Genomic DNA, 17,369 nt, shown 5'->3' on the forward strand with positions numbered 1-17,369 from the left:
GTGCATATTTACTGATTAGCTCATCCTTAGCTTGAAACGGACTTGATCTGATGATGTAAGTTGATTGACTGTACAAAGTTGAAAAGGGTTCCCGTGTGTTAGTATAACTTATCTTTGCGAAAAAGAATTTGAAAAAGAGAAAACTATCTTTTGAACACTAATTAATTGGAAAAATGATATTGTATAGTTGTAAAAATAATAGCCGAAAAAATGTATAAATTTTGTATATTTTTGTGTATATATATATTATGTATGTTATATATAAAAATTATAAAAGTTTTATATACTTTTCGGCTTCCAGATGTAAATAATTTTTGGTGCTGGCTAAAAGTGATAATACACCTAATTCATTAGAAGTTTTATGGTGTGCCTTACGTTGTGTGAGGCCTTTTTTATCGTAAAAATTGCACGGGCGCCCTATTTGGTCGCCCCCATTTAACCTATACCCATTTTTTAAAAAACTTTTAACTTGTACTCACTTTTTAAATAACTTCAGCCCCTTTCTCCTCCAACTTTTCTTCTTTCTTCTTTTTAAATGACACATCCAGAGAAATGGACCCTATCGATGTTATTCAGTTCGACTGAAATATTCTTTCAAGATAACATGATTTCATGGTGTTTTTCTGATCAGTAGCAGTTGCATGTTTAGATACTTTAATCAAGCAAGTTTCCTTTTTTCCTATAAATTTTACTGGTTTTGTATTAAAAGGAGATCTTTCTTCTTCCCTTGTTTTTATGCTATAACTGCTTGTGCTTGAAACAGACAGTGCAAATAGAAACTTCTTTTACCATGCACTAGTTTCATCTGTTCTTTTAATATATATGTGTGTGTTATGTCATGGTTATCTTTGTTTTAGACTTGGTTGCTAAGAATATTTCAGTCGAACTGAATATCAGGGCCTGAAGTTTAGCTCTAGAGCTGAAGTTCGCCAGTTACAAAAATAAAAACTTTGTCAGTTACAAAACAAAAACTTCAAGCTCTAGAGCTGAAGTTCGCCAGTTACAAAAACAAAAACTTCAGCTCTAGAGCTGAAGTTCGTCAGTTACAAAAACAAAAACTTCAGCTCTAGAGCTGAAGTTCGTCAGTTACAAAAATAAAAACTTCAAGCTCTAGAGCTGAAGTTGGCCAGTTAAAAAACAAAAACTTCAGCTTAGAGCTGAACTTTAGGCCCGGCTACTAGAATGCTAAAGTTTTCCGTGATTGTCTTTGCTAATTCAGCCCTGTATGCTGAAGTTATGCGAAAAAGCGGGTACGCTTGCAATTTTTTTTGCAAAGCGGGCACAAGTTAAAACGTGACACAAAAAACGGGTACAGATGCAAATGCCCCTTTTTTATCTCACAAATTTGTGGACCTATATTTTACACTTTTGGGTCCACAAAATTCTGGGTCCACATAATTGTGAGAAAAAAGAGTTTCACACAACTAGTGTCAATTGTGTGAGGTACGAAATAAAAAATTTCCTAATTCGTCAGTTGAACTCGAAGAAAGTAACTACTTTTCATATCCGTTTCGGAATCGTAAAAATACTATGCATGGCCATATAAAACATGAGTTATTGATTATGTTCATTTTTTCGTGGAAAACCCCGGTTGGCCTAAAAATTGGTGGAACTATCATATACTGCCCTGTGAACAATACTCACTGTGACTAGCATCATTGGTTGGCGTTTCAGAGTCATAGGAGTACTATGCACGGATTGTAACACCCCAAATTTTTAGTAATATTTGCATTTTTGATTGAGCATCTTTCTAGTGAGGAGATATTTTACTTCGCACTTCCTAAACGTGAAATTGACAATATATGAAAATTTCTTACTTTAGGTTGTGTTAATATTGACAAAGAAGTTTCATGGTGTTGCTATTGCTATGTGCAACACTTAATAGTATTTTGATTAATGGTTATTAAATACATTATATAATTAAGTTTTTGGGCTGCCACTCTTTTGTATTTATCTAAAGATATTTAGTAGTTGGGCAGCTATTTTTATTTCATATTCATCCAAAGTTCTTAAAGATAACTTTGATTGACTTGCTCTTCCATAAACTCCTCTCTATATTTCATTCTTTCAAGACAAAGAAAACCCTTACCCTCTCTCCTTCTTATCACCTAAAAACTTCATGAAAACAATCATAAATTTTCACTAAATCAACCAGCAAATTCGTTTTTGGTGAAGTTCAAGTTGCTCCTCTCTTTTGTGATAAGTTTTGGTATCAAAGCCTAGGTTTGTGATTTTAGGATTTTTATTCTGATCGTACCTAATATTTGTTGTTATTTTCTTTCTTGAAAATGGCTTGGAGATTATAAATTTTGCATACTTGTTTAATGTAATATTGTAATTAGTAAATTAGATTTGTTTCGTCTTGTAAAAAAAGGTACAAAGGAGAAGACTAGTTTAATTTATTTATTTTTATTTTATTTTTTTACTCGCTAGTTTGAAATTTATATATAATATGAACATGCAGTGAGGTTGAACAAAAAAATATAATTTTGTTAGGAAGTTGCTTTAATGTGTTGATTATTCAAGAAGGGTTATATCACCTTATGTTAACATTTTGATATTGTATTTCATTCAAAAAATAATTATGAAGTGTATTTTCAAAAATAAAAACATTGCACTTTGAACCTTTTCGCATGGGCATATTTTCGCTGCTAAATTATTCTAAATATTTTTTTTGAATTAATATCTTCTTAATGTTGTAAGTAGTAAATTAGATTTGTTTCGTAAGTAGCACCCTCCCAAAGGAGTTGCTACACGGATCCTACCGATGCTCAAAAAGTTGACGGACTCAGATTGACATGAAATTTGATGGGCCCATCGAAAATGCCTAGTGACTAATATCGACATGCTTCACCATGACTAACATCATTTTTTAGCATTTTGGGCCATAAAACATGAATTAGTGATTATGTTTTTTTTTGTGTGTTTCTATACATGATAATTTTTCTAGAATTTAGTTGACGGACGTCGATTGACCTTAAAATTGGTGGATCCATCTAATACGATCTTATGAGCAATACTCACCATATCTAATATTATATTTTGGTATTTTTGGATCATAAAATAATAATTAATAATTATGATAATTTTATCATGTGTGTATATAATTATACATGATAATTTTTTTGAATTTGATTGACGAACTCCGATTGGAGTAAAAATTAGTAGATCCATCAGATACAATCTTGTTAGCAATATTCGCCATGGCTGACGTCGTTTTTGGTATTTCGGGATCTTAAAACAAGACTTAATGATTAAGTCTATTTTTCGTGTGTTTATATACATAATGATTTTTCTGAATTTGGTTGACGAACTCCGATTGGTCTAAATATTGGTGGATCTATTAGATACAATCTTATGAATAATATTCACCATGACTAATATTGTTGTATGACATTTCGCGGTCATAAAACAGGAATTAATAATTATGTCAATCTTTTTTTGTGTGTACACACATGATGATTTTTCTAAATTTGGTTGAGGAACTCCAATTGACTTAGAAATTTATGGAACCATCGAATATTGCCTTGTGAGCAATATTCGCTATGACTAGCATCATTTTTTTGGCATTTCGGGATCATAAGAATATTATGCTCGGGTGTATGACATCTACTCATGCTATGCATGGCCATTTGGTTCCTACTGTGCTAAAAAATTTGACGAATTCTGATTGACCTAAAATTTGGTGGGTCCGTCGGAAACGACCTAATGATTAATATTCGTCATTTTTTGTCATGACTAATATCATTTTTTGGTGCTTCGGGGTCATGAAACAGGAATTAATGATTATGTATATTTTTCGTGTGGTTATATACGTGATAGTTTTTTGAAATATGATTGACCGACTTCGATTAGCCTAAAAATTGGTAGATCCATCGAATACGATCATGTGAGCAATACTCATCGTGACTTATATTATTTTTTAGCATTTCGGGGTCACAAAAGAGTAATTAATGATTATGTCCATTTTTTGTATATTTATATACATGATAAGTTTTTCTAAATTTGATTGACGGAGTTCGATTGGCCTAAAGATTGATGGATTCGCCGGATATGGTCTTGCGCGCAATACTCACCATAACTAATATTATTTTTTAGCGTTTCAGGGTCATAAAATAGGAATTAATTATAATGTCCATTTTTTCATGTGTGTATATGCATGATGATTAATCTGAATTTTGTTTACGAACTCCGATTTACCTAAAAATTAATGAAACCAATGGATACTGCTTTGTGAGCAATATTTACCATGAACAATGTCTGTGTTGCATTTCGGGGTCATAAGAATACTATGTTTGTTCATATGGAACCTACTTATACTATGCACGGCCATTTGGATTCAGTCGGTGCTCAAAAAGTTGACGTAACTCGATTGACCTGAAATTTGGTGGATACATCAAAAATGACCTAGTGAATAACACTCCTCATGCTTCGTCGGGACTAATATTATTTTTTGGTATTTCGGGGTCATAAAATAGAAATTAATGATTATATCTATTTTTTCGTGTGTTTATATATATGATGATTCTTTTGAATTTGGTTGATGGATTCCGGATTGACATAAAGATTGTTGATCTATTAGATACGGTCCTGTGAGCAATACTCACCATGACTGATATATTTTTTTGGCATTTCGAGGTTATAAACTATGAATTAATAATTATATTCATTTTTGGTATGGTTATACACATGATAATTTCCCTGAATTTGATTGGCAGACTGCGATTGGCATAAAAAACTATCGGACTCGCGTAAAAATTGTAAGCAATATTCACCATGACTAGCATTTTTTAAGTGTTTCGGGATCATCAAAATTCTATGCGCGGCCACATGAAACCTATATGTGCTATGCATAACTACTTGATTCATACTGTACTCAAAAAGTTGACGGGCTTCGATTAACTTGAAATTTGGTGGATCCATAAGGAACGGCTAGTGACTAATACTCGTCATGCTTCGCCACGACGAACATCATTTTTTGATGTTTTGGGGTCATCAAACAGGAATTAATGATTATGTCTATTTTTTACGTGTGTTTATATACATGATAGTTCTCTGAATTTGGTTGATGAATTCCGATTGGCCTAATAATTGCTAGATCCATCATATACGGTCTTGTGAGAAATACTCGCTGTGACTACTATGATTTTTTTGGTGTTTCGGGGTCATAAAATAGGAATTAATTATTATGGCAATTTTTTCTCGTGTGTTTATGCATGATGATTTTTCTAAATTTTATTGATAGACTCCAGTTGGCCTAAATATTGATGGAATCAACAGATACTATCTTGTAGGCAATACTCACCATGACTAGCATCTTTTTTTTTTTTTTGCGTTTCGGTGTCACGAGAATACTATATATGGTCAGATAGAACCTATTCGTGCTATGTACGACCACTTGAATCCTATGGTGCTCAAAAAGTTGACGGCATCCGATTGATCTGAAATTTGGTGGGTCTATCGGAAACGGCCTGGTAAATAATACTCGTCATGCTTCGCCATGACTAACATTGTTTTTTGGCATTTCAAGGTCACGAGACAATAATTAATGATTATGTCATTTTTTCGTGTGTTTATATGCGTGATGATTTTCCTGATTTTGGTTGACGGACTCTGATTGGCCTAAAAATTGATGGATCCATCGGATATGGACTTGTGAGCACCACTCACCATGAATAATATCGTTTTTTTATTTCGAGGTCATAAAACAAGAATTAATGATTATGCCCATTTTTTGTGTGCGTACTAGTGTGAGATCTAGTGATCTAATTGCATATATTTCAAATGGAGAAAGTAGCTTGTGGCACTTGAAGACATGAACATTACTTTAAGAGTTGATTAAATTCATTATATCTCTCCCCAATTACTTTTTCTCTCTTTTTTGGTTTTACTGCTTAGTTAATGACTGTAAATCTGTATGCTGACTGAACCTTTAATACTTTTTCTTTTAATCAAAAACCTGAACCTTTAATACTTGTCTGCACGAATAGATCAGAAGAGGCGTTCCTGCTAAGGAAATTTTAATTAGAAAGCTATTGTTTTAACATCACATTTTAAAGACAGCCAAGCAGTAAAGTATTCTGAAACTTATACAGTTAAACTATGGTGCCACCAAAAAACTAAAATCAGAGAATTGTTGAAAATCCATATAGGTGGAGTAAATTTATAGTAGGTTTTCACTATAGTATAGTGTTCTTTCTAGTTAAGTAGTATATGCTTATGTTCTTAAACAATGGAAGGGAGGTCAATAAACACCTAAACATCACGCTTTATTGTTTACTAAGCACTAGAATTTTAAATTACTGATCCAAAATACATTTGAGGAGAGTTGCACTGAATAAAGCATGATCATGCAAAGAGACCAAACCTATACAAACAAGTAAACCTAGATGTATTAACTTGCATAAGTTGTAATGTGAGCCAATGGAGAGCTAGCATCAATGGAGAAGACTACCTGATCGAATCCCCTTTAGAAAAAAAGGGCAGCCCGGTGCACTAAGCTCGCGCTATGCACGGGGTCCGGGGAAGGGCCGGACCACAAGGGTATCGAATCCCCTTTAGAGAATGACTCAAAAACTTACTGAGACCAAAATTGTCAAGGATGCACATGAAGACAAATAGGAAAACTATCATTGGCGGTAATAGCCACTCTGATGGTGAGGAGGATGATATGGAGAAGGGACGGTATAAGGAGGTCGAGGCATAGAACCCGGTTGCTGAGGAGGTGCAGGCTGCTGTGGAGGTGCATTATAATAGGGACCCCGCCATCCAGGATACGCAGGTTGGCCATACTCGTGGTTCGGTGGTGGTTGTTGTTGATGTTGAGGCGGTGGATATGGGGGACCGGAAGCTTGCAAATGGTAAGGCGGTGTAGGCTGCTGAGGAGGACCATAAGGTGGCGGATTTTGAGTATAACCAGGCATCGTGGGCTGCTGCGGGTTACCAGCCATTGCGGGCTGCTGAGGGGGGTGGTAAGTAGGAGTCTGGGGTCGAACAGCGTTGGGCATATTCGCAGGGTCTGTTGGCGGTTGGGGATTGGATCTTGGCACCTGATGGGACTGAGGAACAGAAGTATAATTATAGCCATTTGAACCTTTATTGTCCTGGAAACTGAGACCTGAAATTTGTCTCTGAACCTCATCCATCATTTCTCGACACTGTATGTTTCTTGTCATCACAAAATCACTGCACTGTTGCTTTACATTTGTGATCGCATCCTGTTTAACCCATGAAAAATTGAATGTCAGTTCCTCATCCTCCATTGTAGGAGCAAATAGATATCATATTTGAAATGAGATTAGCTCGGGGACAATAGAGAAATAAGATATTGAGCAAGACCTGCCTAAGTCGGCAGTCACAGTGAGTATTCAAACCAACTAAAACGAAAATCAATTATGTAAAAGAAATTCTAAGCTAAACGCACATTCCCTTTCCATCCTGATTCTAGACCAACTTAGTGCTTTCGTTCGGTTTTTGTGCTTTAGAATCCCAGTATAATCCTTATCCTTCTTCATTTGTTTCTAGCATATAATACTCCTATATATTTGGAAAGTAGTTATATTCCTAACAAGTTCGATTGCTACCTATGTTCCCTACACACGTACTAGGGTAAGAATTAGTTTCTATAAATTGAGTGATGAAATTAGTTAGGAAGCACAAAAGACCAGGACTATGTATAATAAAAAATCGATAACAAAAACTTGTACAATCAAATGGCATTCATATATAAATCAAGGCACATGTGTAAATTATTATTTAGTTGTTAAATTTGAATTCTTGAAAGTTTTAGAATCGGCTAAGCTGTTAACCGAAAGATAAGATAATGCAGAAAACAACAAGAATATCATATCTTCTTTTTGGGTCTTACTGTAGTAGTTTCTCTTTACCTTAGATGATTAAGCAGGTATATTTAGGAGTATAAAGAAAAGTTACAAGCAAATAGAACATGAACCAAAGTGAAAAAAGTACATTACGCTTGGTGGTTAATGGTTATAATTAGCTCTCATAATGTAACTATAGTTTAAAGTGGGAATAATACTTACAAAAAGAAAAACATAAATTCATTGAAAATAGTTTGAATAGGTGCTACCAATAATATTTAAAAGGTAGAGAGGAACATTAAATATCGCAAAAAGAAGGCCCATTTGTTTAAAAGAAGAGAGTGTTACAAATTCCTCGCTAGCATTTTAAAAGTGAAGAATAACTTCTTTGTTTTTTTGATAGGTTAAAAAAGTCAAGAACAACTTTATGGAGTGATTATATTACCATGTGGAAAGCCACAACATAAACTGAGATGAAAAGAAGTGACACAACTAAGAAGTGAAACAAAAAGTAAGATAGCTTAAATATAGTTGGTAGCACACAAAAAATGAGGTCTCAATGAAACGAAACCACAGAAGAATTCACTCAATAAGTTCCTTTTTCGACTTTCTTACAACTTTCAAATAATTATCATATGCAGATATACACACTGGAGAATTATAAATTCTCATGTCGTATTTGATAAATTAGATCAGACCATATATTTAAAATTAACATGTAATAGAAAATGAAACTTAACCCTAAAAAGAGAGAAAACAACTCAACGACAGGTTAATTCAGAGAATATGTTTTTTCAATAATAGAATACGATATAACAAACACTTCTATTTTCATTTGGAAATAATATGCAAATGGTCAATTTTTCTTTTTTAATTAATACAAGCTAGTAAACTGATAATTAGGTGCAACTAAACTTCATGCCCTATCCTACTTCAGATACCATTTAAAAGAGGTTACCCATTGAATGGTCTTTAGCGGTATTGGAATACCATCAAAGATTTGAGCACATTCATTAGGCTTACAAGCTTAAGATTTAATTGGAAAGAGGAATTTAACCATGAATAAAATCCATCGAAGTAGGCTAGTCAACCCCCCCCCCCAAGTTCTCTAACAGATGCGAAATCTCATACCTGAAGTGTAACATAGAACTTCAATCCCTCATTGATATTCTCCTTTATTTCTCGGTATTTTGAAATGGCAGCTTCAATTTGCTTATAGATTCGCTCGCGGGATGCTGTAACATTTAGACATACACATTGAGCTAATAAAAATTTACTAATACTGTTGGAATTAGAAATCACCATTGGAACACTAATAGCAACAACATTTGAGAGTAAAACAAATCAGATATCTACAATTATATTTGGGTTAAAGATGGTCATTGTTCCTTTGTTGAAGGTGGCTGCACAGGGAAGCAGAAAGCTTCTACAATTCCTGACTCATTGACAATATTATACATGCATTTTGACTTAATTCCATAGCTGCTTAGGGTGTCCCTGATTTCTAAAATGTGTAGGGTGCACAAGGAATTCCACGCTCATTACTTTTGGGTCATTATGTTTCTGCGCTTCTCATATTGCTAAATAAGAAAATACTAAATTGGTCTTTCCTAATTGACATTTTATTTGCGTTAGTGAAAAAGTCTCTTGTTAGTATCTTTCAATGTTGTATCACCACATGACATTTCAAGCAAAAACCTCACAATTCCTAGCAGAAACCCTGAATTTTTTTATTTTTTTTAAAAAATATTTTGTCCCCGTAATCCTTTTCCACAAACTTTTTCTCTAAATCGAAGTCACCTCCTTTGAAAACCATCCACATTGATCAGTCATGCTCATATTGAGTTACCCTCTTTTTTTCCCTTCATCTTGTAATGACATATTTCCTGAGCTGAACTTTTAAAGTGGTAAAGGTTCACTCATAACTGAAAAAACAGACACCCTGGAGCAACAACCCAGAGCCTCGCGCATCCCGTCCAGCAAATGCAGATCATAAAAGTGGAAACATATCTTAATATGGGTGAGCCAGCAGTTCACCATGTTCCTGGGGGAACCAACTTGCAAAAACAAGAGACTGCAACCTACTAAATATCTTTTCCAGTTAGTAAAGTGAACAAGTGCACATACAAAACTTGTTTCCCAGTGCCACAAGGAACAGTAAAAATCAAAGCTTCACAATGCTTCAGACAATATCCCTGAAAGATAGAGCAGATTAAAACGTACCTTTATAATCCTCAAGATTGAAAATGGAAGCAAAATCCTCATTTTGAGTCTGCAAATGAAAAATATTGTTAGAGAGGATTCAAAGAAATACATTGAAATAATAAAGTCATTGTAAGTTGTTCTGCTCAGAGAATGGGATTTTTTATCATTCGGCTTTAATTTTCCACAAAGATCCTCAAATGTTTAAGCATTTTTTATTGTTCCCATACTACTCCAAAATATCAAGCCAGATAAATAAAATATTTAAACACGGAAAAGGAAGAAAATGCAAAAGGCTAGAATGTGCAATGCATGCATCATCAATTTAGCAGATCAATATCCCTAGAATAGTCATGATATTTAAAGCTTAATGCAGATGCTTCAGCATCAGAAAGAAAAGAGTAGTAAAAAGAAATTTCCCAGATATAGAAACTTTATATCGGACCTGAATTTGCAGCAACAGTTGTTCTTGCGCCTCAAGGTTCTGTGCAATTTCTTCACAAATATGATCATATTTTGCAATCTCCTTTCTGAATAGATCCTCATGGGAACCAGTGGATGTCATCAGCTTAGGAAGTATATCATCCTGTGCAATACCCCACAATATAAATGGTAAAGCTGGATCTCGCCGATCCTGGATCAGTGAGCAAAGAAGCAGAACAAATACCAAGAAACAAGCACCTTTCCGATGGAAACAGAAATGTTTGACCAAGACAAAGTGCAATTCATTTTCAGTGACCTGTTGCAGATGGATGACGATTGAAGAGCAACCACTGAATCGAATGATGTAGTGTTAACCTTATGTGTTAGCTTCTTTAAGAGTAATGCTATTTTAAATGTACTAAGGAGGAATCTGTTTGACTTCCTAAGCTCCAAAAGGAAATGGAAGCTCTGAGAATCTGGTAGACTTAACAAGAAGTAGCTAAAATATATAACCAAAACTAGGGTCATGATACACTATAATGCCCCCAGAAGGACCTAGCACATAAAATTAGCTGCACCAAAAGAAATTCACTAACATACAATGAATAGGCCATCATTACCAGGACAACCAAATGCAATGTTCCTCTTTATTTTTTGGGTTGTTAAGCAAATGAGGATTTATTTACTAGTCCACAATACTTTAAGCAAACATATTATTTTGCTCACTTTGGTGCAAGCTTATGTGCTTTTACCATGATAAGTACTGTCAAGTAGCAGACAAAATAAGACCTCTTACATGTGAACTAGCAATAACCTTTGTTTCCCTTCTTTCGAGGAATTCAAAAGATCATACTTGTTCAACAATCCTATGAGCAAAAACAGTACATACATAATGACTATATATTAACTAAAAGTTTCGGACTTAAAAATATGCCCACCTCTTTAAAATAAGAAGTCAAAAGTTACAGTAAGGTACAAGTGGCTATGTTATCATACCTTTCTCTTCATCTCTTTCAGCATATCTTCGAGCCCTGCCCGCTGAGCACCAAGACCTTCTAATTGTCTCTGCAAATATAAGCACCACTAACTTGAATGAGTTTGTGGAGGTAGTTATTTCTTTATTTTTATTTTTTGAGAAATATTTCTGTGGAAAATATTATTTTTTTGATGACCGAGAAATCCGTCTGGGGCCGATCCTTTGGACCAACCGCAGCCTTCGAAACTCGGTGGATAATGGGCCCGCCCCTCTACCCTTCTCCACTTAATTATCAGGCTTTGCTTTGCATGGTGTGGGAGCTTGAACCTGTGACCTAAGACACAACACAAATCTGTGGAAACTATTATTGTGGCTGCAACTTAAAGATTGTTCATCCAGTAAACAAAATATTCCACAAAATGGATCCAACAAAAGTCACTGTCTTTTTATACAATAATAATATCCGGGGCCATCTTGTACGCACCTCAACTATTCCACCAGCTACCTCCCACCAGCACAAGTACCAGGTAACGTTGTCTACCAGGGCTTAGGCAGACAGGAAGAAATTGAACTATTTTTGCATCTGTCATTATTTTCCAAACTACTTTTGCAACATGCAAGGCTTACATGCTTCACAACACCCCAAACTTGCCCATTGATTTGTTCGACCCGAGAGGACTTTAAACAAGATTATCAGGATACAATTGCTCAAATTTATTGAACTTCATTAATGAGGCTTGTTGTTAAGCTTTCTTTTCTACTGTTGTTACTTACGATGTTCATGTTCTCTTTTTGTATTCACTAATAGAGTATTCTTTTAATACACCACTAGCAGCATAAATTTTTACATGGAGTATCTGAAGAAAAAAAGTACTTCATTCTGTATTACAAGTAATTAGACAATTTTCAAACTGAAAGCAGCTATACCTTTATAAGAAAACATATAGGTGCTGTATACTTTCTTTTAAATAAATAGGTTATATTAACCCGTATCTTTCTTTAATAAGCATCCGTAGTGAGGTATTTTCAAGAGAATATTCTATAGCAACTCTAGAAACACGGTTGCAACATAACCCATAATAAAGGATACAGGAAGAACGGTAACACAATGTAGTCTGGCTAACTCGTCTTACCAAGCTCTGCTTCAGAGCTCCCGCAATGGCATCTTCATTGGCATCCAACGACATGATTGGTCTTGCCAAGGTTGGAAGAGCTGATTCAATCTATCATAGAGAAAAATACACAGGTTAGCCTATGCTTCTGCTAGCCACTCCAGGAGATATATAATTATGTAAGTAATGACTTTAACTATAACATGGCCTATACATACAACAAACTAAGGAGCAAGCACTTCAAAGTTGTGTAGTCAAAATCAGATATCTACGAATTCAAATCTAGTCATTTTAACCAGTTAAAATAAGAATGGCAGCATATATTAAATACATACTAAGAAAATCACCAAGCTCTCCCAATGGCACAAGCTATCGACAGATTTTATCTTTGAAAGCTCATGAACTCAATTTCCACAATTTGACAACTATCCTAAGAACACCCACTAATAATATGTCTATTTACAGAACCAACAGCATGGAACGTCAGATATCTTTTCTACATGTCTTGATGAGTAAAGTTCATTTGACAGAGCTAAATATGCATCACATGACTAGTTATCTAAAATAAGGTTTCACAAAGAATCTAAATGCTAAATAAATACATACTGGATGGCGATCAAGGATTGACATGAGTGCTGAATGATCCCTCACAGATCGTTCAATCCTGGCATCACTCTCTGCAGCTTGCTTCAAGTTAGCTGCAAACCTGTTCAATCTGTCCTGTAGGTTCTTTGTTAGAGTACTAGATTGAGGCCTTGTCCATCGTGTTCCAAATTGACTTCTAAATTGAGAATCTTCTGTTGCTTCTTTTTGCAAAAGCTCCTCAGTTTGGACCAGTAATTCCTGGTTCACCCTCTTCAGATCTTTGAGCTGCTGCAGCTCAGCTTCTAAACCAGCTGGACCACCACAAACTTGAACTGCCTCTACATCTTCTTTTAAGGCCATGGGCAGAGTCAAGTTTCCCTCCAAAGCAAGAATAGAATCAGGCAAGTCCATTTCCCTGAGCCTAACTCGAGCTAGCTCACTTCCCCGTTGCAATCTCTCAGCTTGAGACCTAATGACGTCATCAACCATTTCGGTGTACCTAGAAAGAGCTTTAGCGCTGTTATCAGGAACAAGACTGGCAAACATCTTCTCCTTGCTTGCATCCAGGACATCATTCATTGGCATAGGTTTGACCAATGAAAATGCTGGAAGAGGAGCCAGAGAACTGGCTTGAGGAACTCTCATGAGGTATACTCTATCATTCTCCTTCACAGCTCTCGCCAAGTTTTGATTTAAATTAGCCTCGAGCTTATTAATTGCATCCAAGAGCTGCTGCGCTGCTCCCTTTGGTGATGTTTTTTTGGCCTCAGACAATGCACTAATCCCACTCTTCAACCTCGCAATTTCCTCTGCAATTTCTTCTTTATCGTGGAGCTCCATACCGTACCTATAGCAGGCCTCAGCATAAAACAAGGCTGCCTTGAGCTGAACATGAGCCAGCCAACCCTTATCAAAGTGGTAGTTCAGAGGTGCAACATTTAATGCTGCCAAAGCTTCCTCGTAATAAATCCCTGCCTGTAATCATATGTGCAGTGCTCATTTTAAAATTACATGTTGCATGTATTAGTGCAAAGAGAAAATTCACCAACTTACACCAAAACAGCAGACATATCAGAAAATGTCATTGCCAACATAATATCCAGAATGGCTATTTTTAATATATTATCAAATATCAAGAATGCATTTCGTTGAATCGTCTGCAAGTCGAGTGTTTGTTATTTCCATACAATCAAATAAAATGTTGACTAAACCACAGAAAGTATGAAGTGGCAAAGGCTGAAATAAATAAGGTATTATAACCAATAGAGAACCTGTCTTGAAATCTTTGCACAGACTCCAGGGGTGCTTCCCTTGGCAATAGTATTCTCAAAAACGCACTCCTGAGCCTGAGCTAGCATGAGTCTTTCCAACATCCCAGCACATTCCACTGACATGTCAACCGTGGTGGAGCTACCCATTGATGCCTTCATTGCCACATTGTCTCTCAGGAACGCAAAAGCCCCAGCTGCAGCAATAAAGGAATGTGATGCCTGCCTTCGCCCCTCCACAGCTGATCGATCCAAACTCAAACCCATCTGACTGTGCACTGCTCCCAAATTGAACAAAACTGCAGCTTTCTCTGCGGCAAACCAAAAAATAAAAAGCTAGATTACTAATATAGCAAGATGATACTAAGCATAAATTGACTTCTGTCAATTCATAAGATCGCCATATTATATTGAGAAGGTACATGTTTGAATTTTAATGATCATTTAGATATTGAAATGAGACTAATTATTAAATACCTTTGCTCTGTTTGGTTTTGGACTTTCTACTTATATAATCACTGCTGTCTACTAAACTAGATGTCCAAATAGAACGATAAGTTACCAGTGTTGCTAAAGGCTCACTTCAAGTGAGTTTAAGCCCTGAAACTCAGTAAGTCCAGGTTGTGCGCTTCGCCTCACTTAATTGGCGCTTTAGTGTAGGCGTCAAGGTGCTAAGGCATGTGCACTTCCATTGGTGGTGATTGGTTCTGTCTTAAAGTGCACAACATCATATATATAGCTTAAGTTTCATTCTTTTGTCCAAATAATTATTGTTAGTGTTTGCAGTTACATAATTTTTTGCTATTTTTGTTTTTCTCCATTGAGGCTTTGTGCTTAAAGCCCCAACAAACTTTAGCGCTTTTTTCGCTTTTCACTTTTGACTATGCTGTAATAGTTACTCTTCGAAAATATCAACTTTAGCAACTAACCAAATTATTTCAATGAAACTGATAGAGTCCATTAACTAATAACAGCATTTCTAAATAATCCGATCCAGTTTCCAGAATCCAAACCAAAAGGACCAACCTCCAAATAATCTCTTTACTATCTGCAACAGGCGATTAAAATTTTAATCTTTTTAAAGTTCAAAATCTTTTCAAAGTTTTAATATCTCTGGAGCAAGTTCCAACGTTATCCCAAATCCAAATTCCAAGATGCTTAATTCATTTGGAAAGGAAAGTAAGACCAATATATGTAGCAGCTTAAGATAAAGTACGACGCAATTCTAAGTTCTACTTCTGCATTATAAGTTGTACAATAAAAAAGAAGCAAAGGAGAAGGGAAGAAAAGAGAAAGTATGAACAATGTAGAAGCTCAAAGCAAGTGTGAAGCAATTCTAAATTGTAATTCACGCATCACCTATTGTAAGCATAATTTGAATTTTGAAGTCAAATGTACTTCAATATACCTAGATGAATATTCTGTTGCACAGCTTTCTGCTTGTTCTTGAACGTATCGTACCAAGTAAAAAACACGGAATTGATGTGATCTTTATCAGGTGAGATCGGAAAACGAGATTCAACAGCACAGAGGGCTTTATAGTAATTTTGCAGAATGTCACGGCGAGCAGGGAGCGAAGCGGCCGGAACGCGTTCGATTTCGGAGCGGTATTGCTTGAGAGTTTGGAGATCATCTTCGAGGTTTTGAGCTTCCCGTTCGGAGTAGTTGAAAGCGATGTAGTTTCGTAACGGACGGTAGAGATCGAGTGATACGGTTTTCTTCTCGAAGATTGCTAACATGACGTTTGTCGCCGCCGTTGACGACGGTGACGCCATGGTTTCCGGTGACCTTTGTGTAGCAGTGATGATTTCAATAGATAGAGAGTTTGTTTTTAGAGCTTATGCAATGAATTCAAGCGCGTATTTTGGTGCTATTTTTTCCCAAATTTTCCTTTTGTTTCCTTATTGTAAATTTTGACAATTTCTATAAATGTTGTTTACTTTCCATTTTCTCTTTTTCTCCACCTATAAATGTTGTTTGTTTGGTTAACATGAAAGGTGATATAAAATAAAGACTATAAAGTATTGGAGAAACTGATATACTATTTGAATTCAAATTGATATACATAATGAACCGAAAAGTAAGTTGCTTTATAAGCTGTTACTATATCAGATATGGATAATATTCTACTGAGAGCAATGTTTATCCATAACGGAGTACTGAAAGGATAAGCTTATTATACCCGATATAGATAATCTTCTACCGGGATAATGTTTATCCATAACTGGGTACTGAAAGGATAAGCTTATTATACCCTGCATGGATAATCTTCTACCGGAGATAATATTTATCCATAATTGGGTACTGAAAGGATAAGCTTATTATACCCGGTATGGATAATCTTCTATCGGGATAATATTTATCCATAACTGGGTACTGAAAGGATAAGCTTATTATACCCGGTATGAATAATCTTCTACCGGGGTAATGTTTATCCATAACCGGGTATCGAAGTGATAAGCTTCTTCAGGAAGCTTATTTCCAATAGAGTACTTAAATAAATAAACATATTTACGGTGGAGTCTCATATGGATAAGCTTCTTCAGGAAGCTTATTTATAACGGAGTACTAAATGAACATCCATAATATAATATATTTATAATACTCCCCCTTGGATGTTCATTAAAAGATAATGTGCCTCATTAAAACCTTACTATGAAAAAACACGTGGGAAAAAATCCTAGTGAAGGAAAAAGAGTATACATATTTAGTAATACGCATTGTTGACTGCCTCATTAAAAACCTTATAAGGAAAACCCTGTGGGAAAAACCTTGGTAAGGGAAAAAGAGTACAGCGCGCATTTTACTCCCCCTGAAGAAAACCTTATTTCAAATATTTGAGTCTCCGCATTCCAATCTTGTATACCATATTCTCAAAAATTGATGTTGGTAAAGACAATCTGCTGGATTGTCACTTGAACTAATTTGATGCACATCAATGTCACAATTTTCCTGAAGATCATGTATGTAGAATAATTCTGGT

At 35.5% G+C, this 17,369-nt stretch overlaps 1 protein-coding gene across 1 annotated transcript; it reads right to left on the reverse strand.

The window, feature by feature from the left end:
- Nucleotides 1-6,248: 6,248 nt before the first annotated feature.
- LOC104236280 (vacuolar-sorting protein BRO1-like) lies at nucleotides 6,249-16,277 on the reverse strand. The gene is made up of 9 exons (XM_009790171.2): nucleotides 15,795-16,277; nucleotides 14,390-14,697; nucleotides 13,140-14,093; nucleotides 12,555-12,644; nucleotides 11,442-11,510; nucleotides 10,468-10,608; nucleotides 10,044-10,092; nucleotides 8,952-9,055; nucleotides 6,249-7,217 (listed from the first exon to the last, which is right to left on the reverse strand). Exons 1-9 carry the CDS (start codon nucleotides 16,159-16,161, stop codon nucleotides 6,630-6,632), a joined length of 2,670 nt encoding a protein of 889 aa, XP_009788473.1. The 5' UTR covers nucleotides 16,162-16,277; the 3' UTR covers nucleotides 6,249-6,629.
- Between the last annotated feature and the right edge of the window lie 1,092 nt (nucleotides 16,278-17,369).

The sequence above is a fragment of the Nicotiana sylvestris genome, chromosome 10, assembly GCF_000393655.2.
Source record: "Nicotiana sylvestris chromosome 10, ASM39365v2, whole genome shotgun sequence".
Taxonomy (NCBI): Eukaryota; Viridiplantae; Streptophyta; class Magnoliopsida; order Solanales; family Solanaceae; genus Nicotiana; species Nicotiana sylvestris.

Excerpts from the sequence above, each read along its gene's own strand:
- LOC104236280 (XM_009790171.2), bottom strand. The coding sequence starts at position 16,161 with ATGGCGTCACCGTCGTCAACGGCGGCGACAAACGTCATGTTAGCAATC. Across the intron at positions 9,056-10,043 it reads CAATCTTGAGGATTATAAAG|CATCCCGCGAGCGAATCTAT; the intron begins GTACGTTTTAAT and ends TAAATGTTACAG. Across the intron at positions 7,218-8,951 it reads AGTTCTATGTTACACTTCAG|GATGCGATCACAAATGTAAA; the intron begins GTATGAGATTTC and ends TGGGTTAAACAG.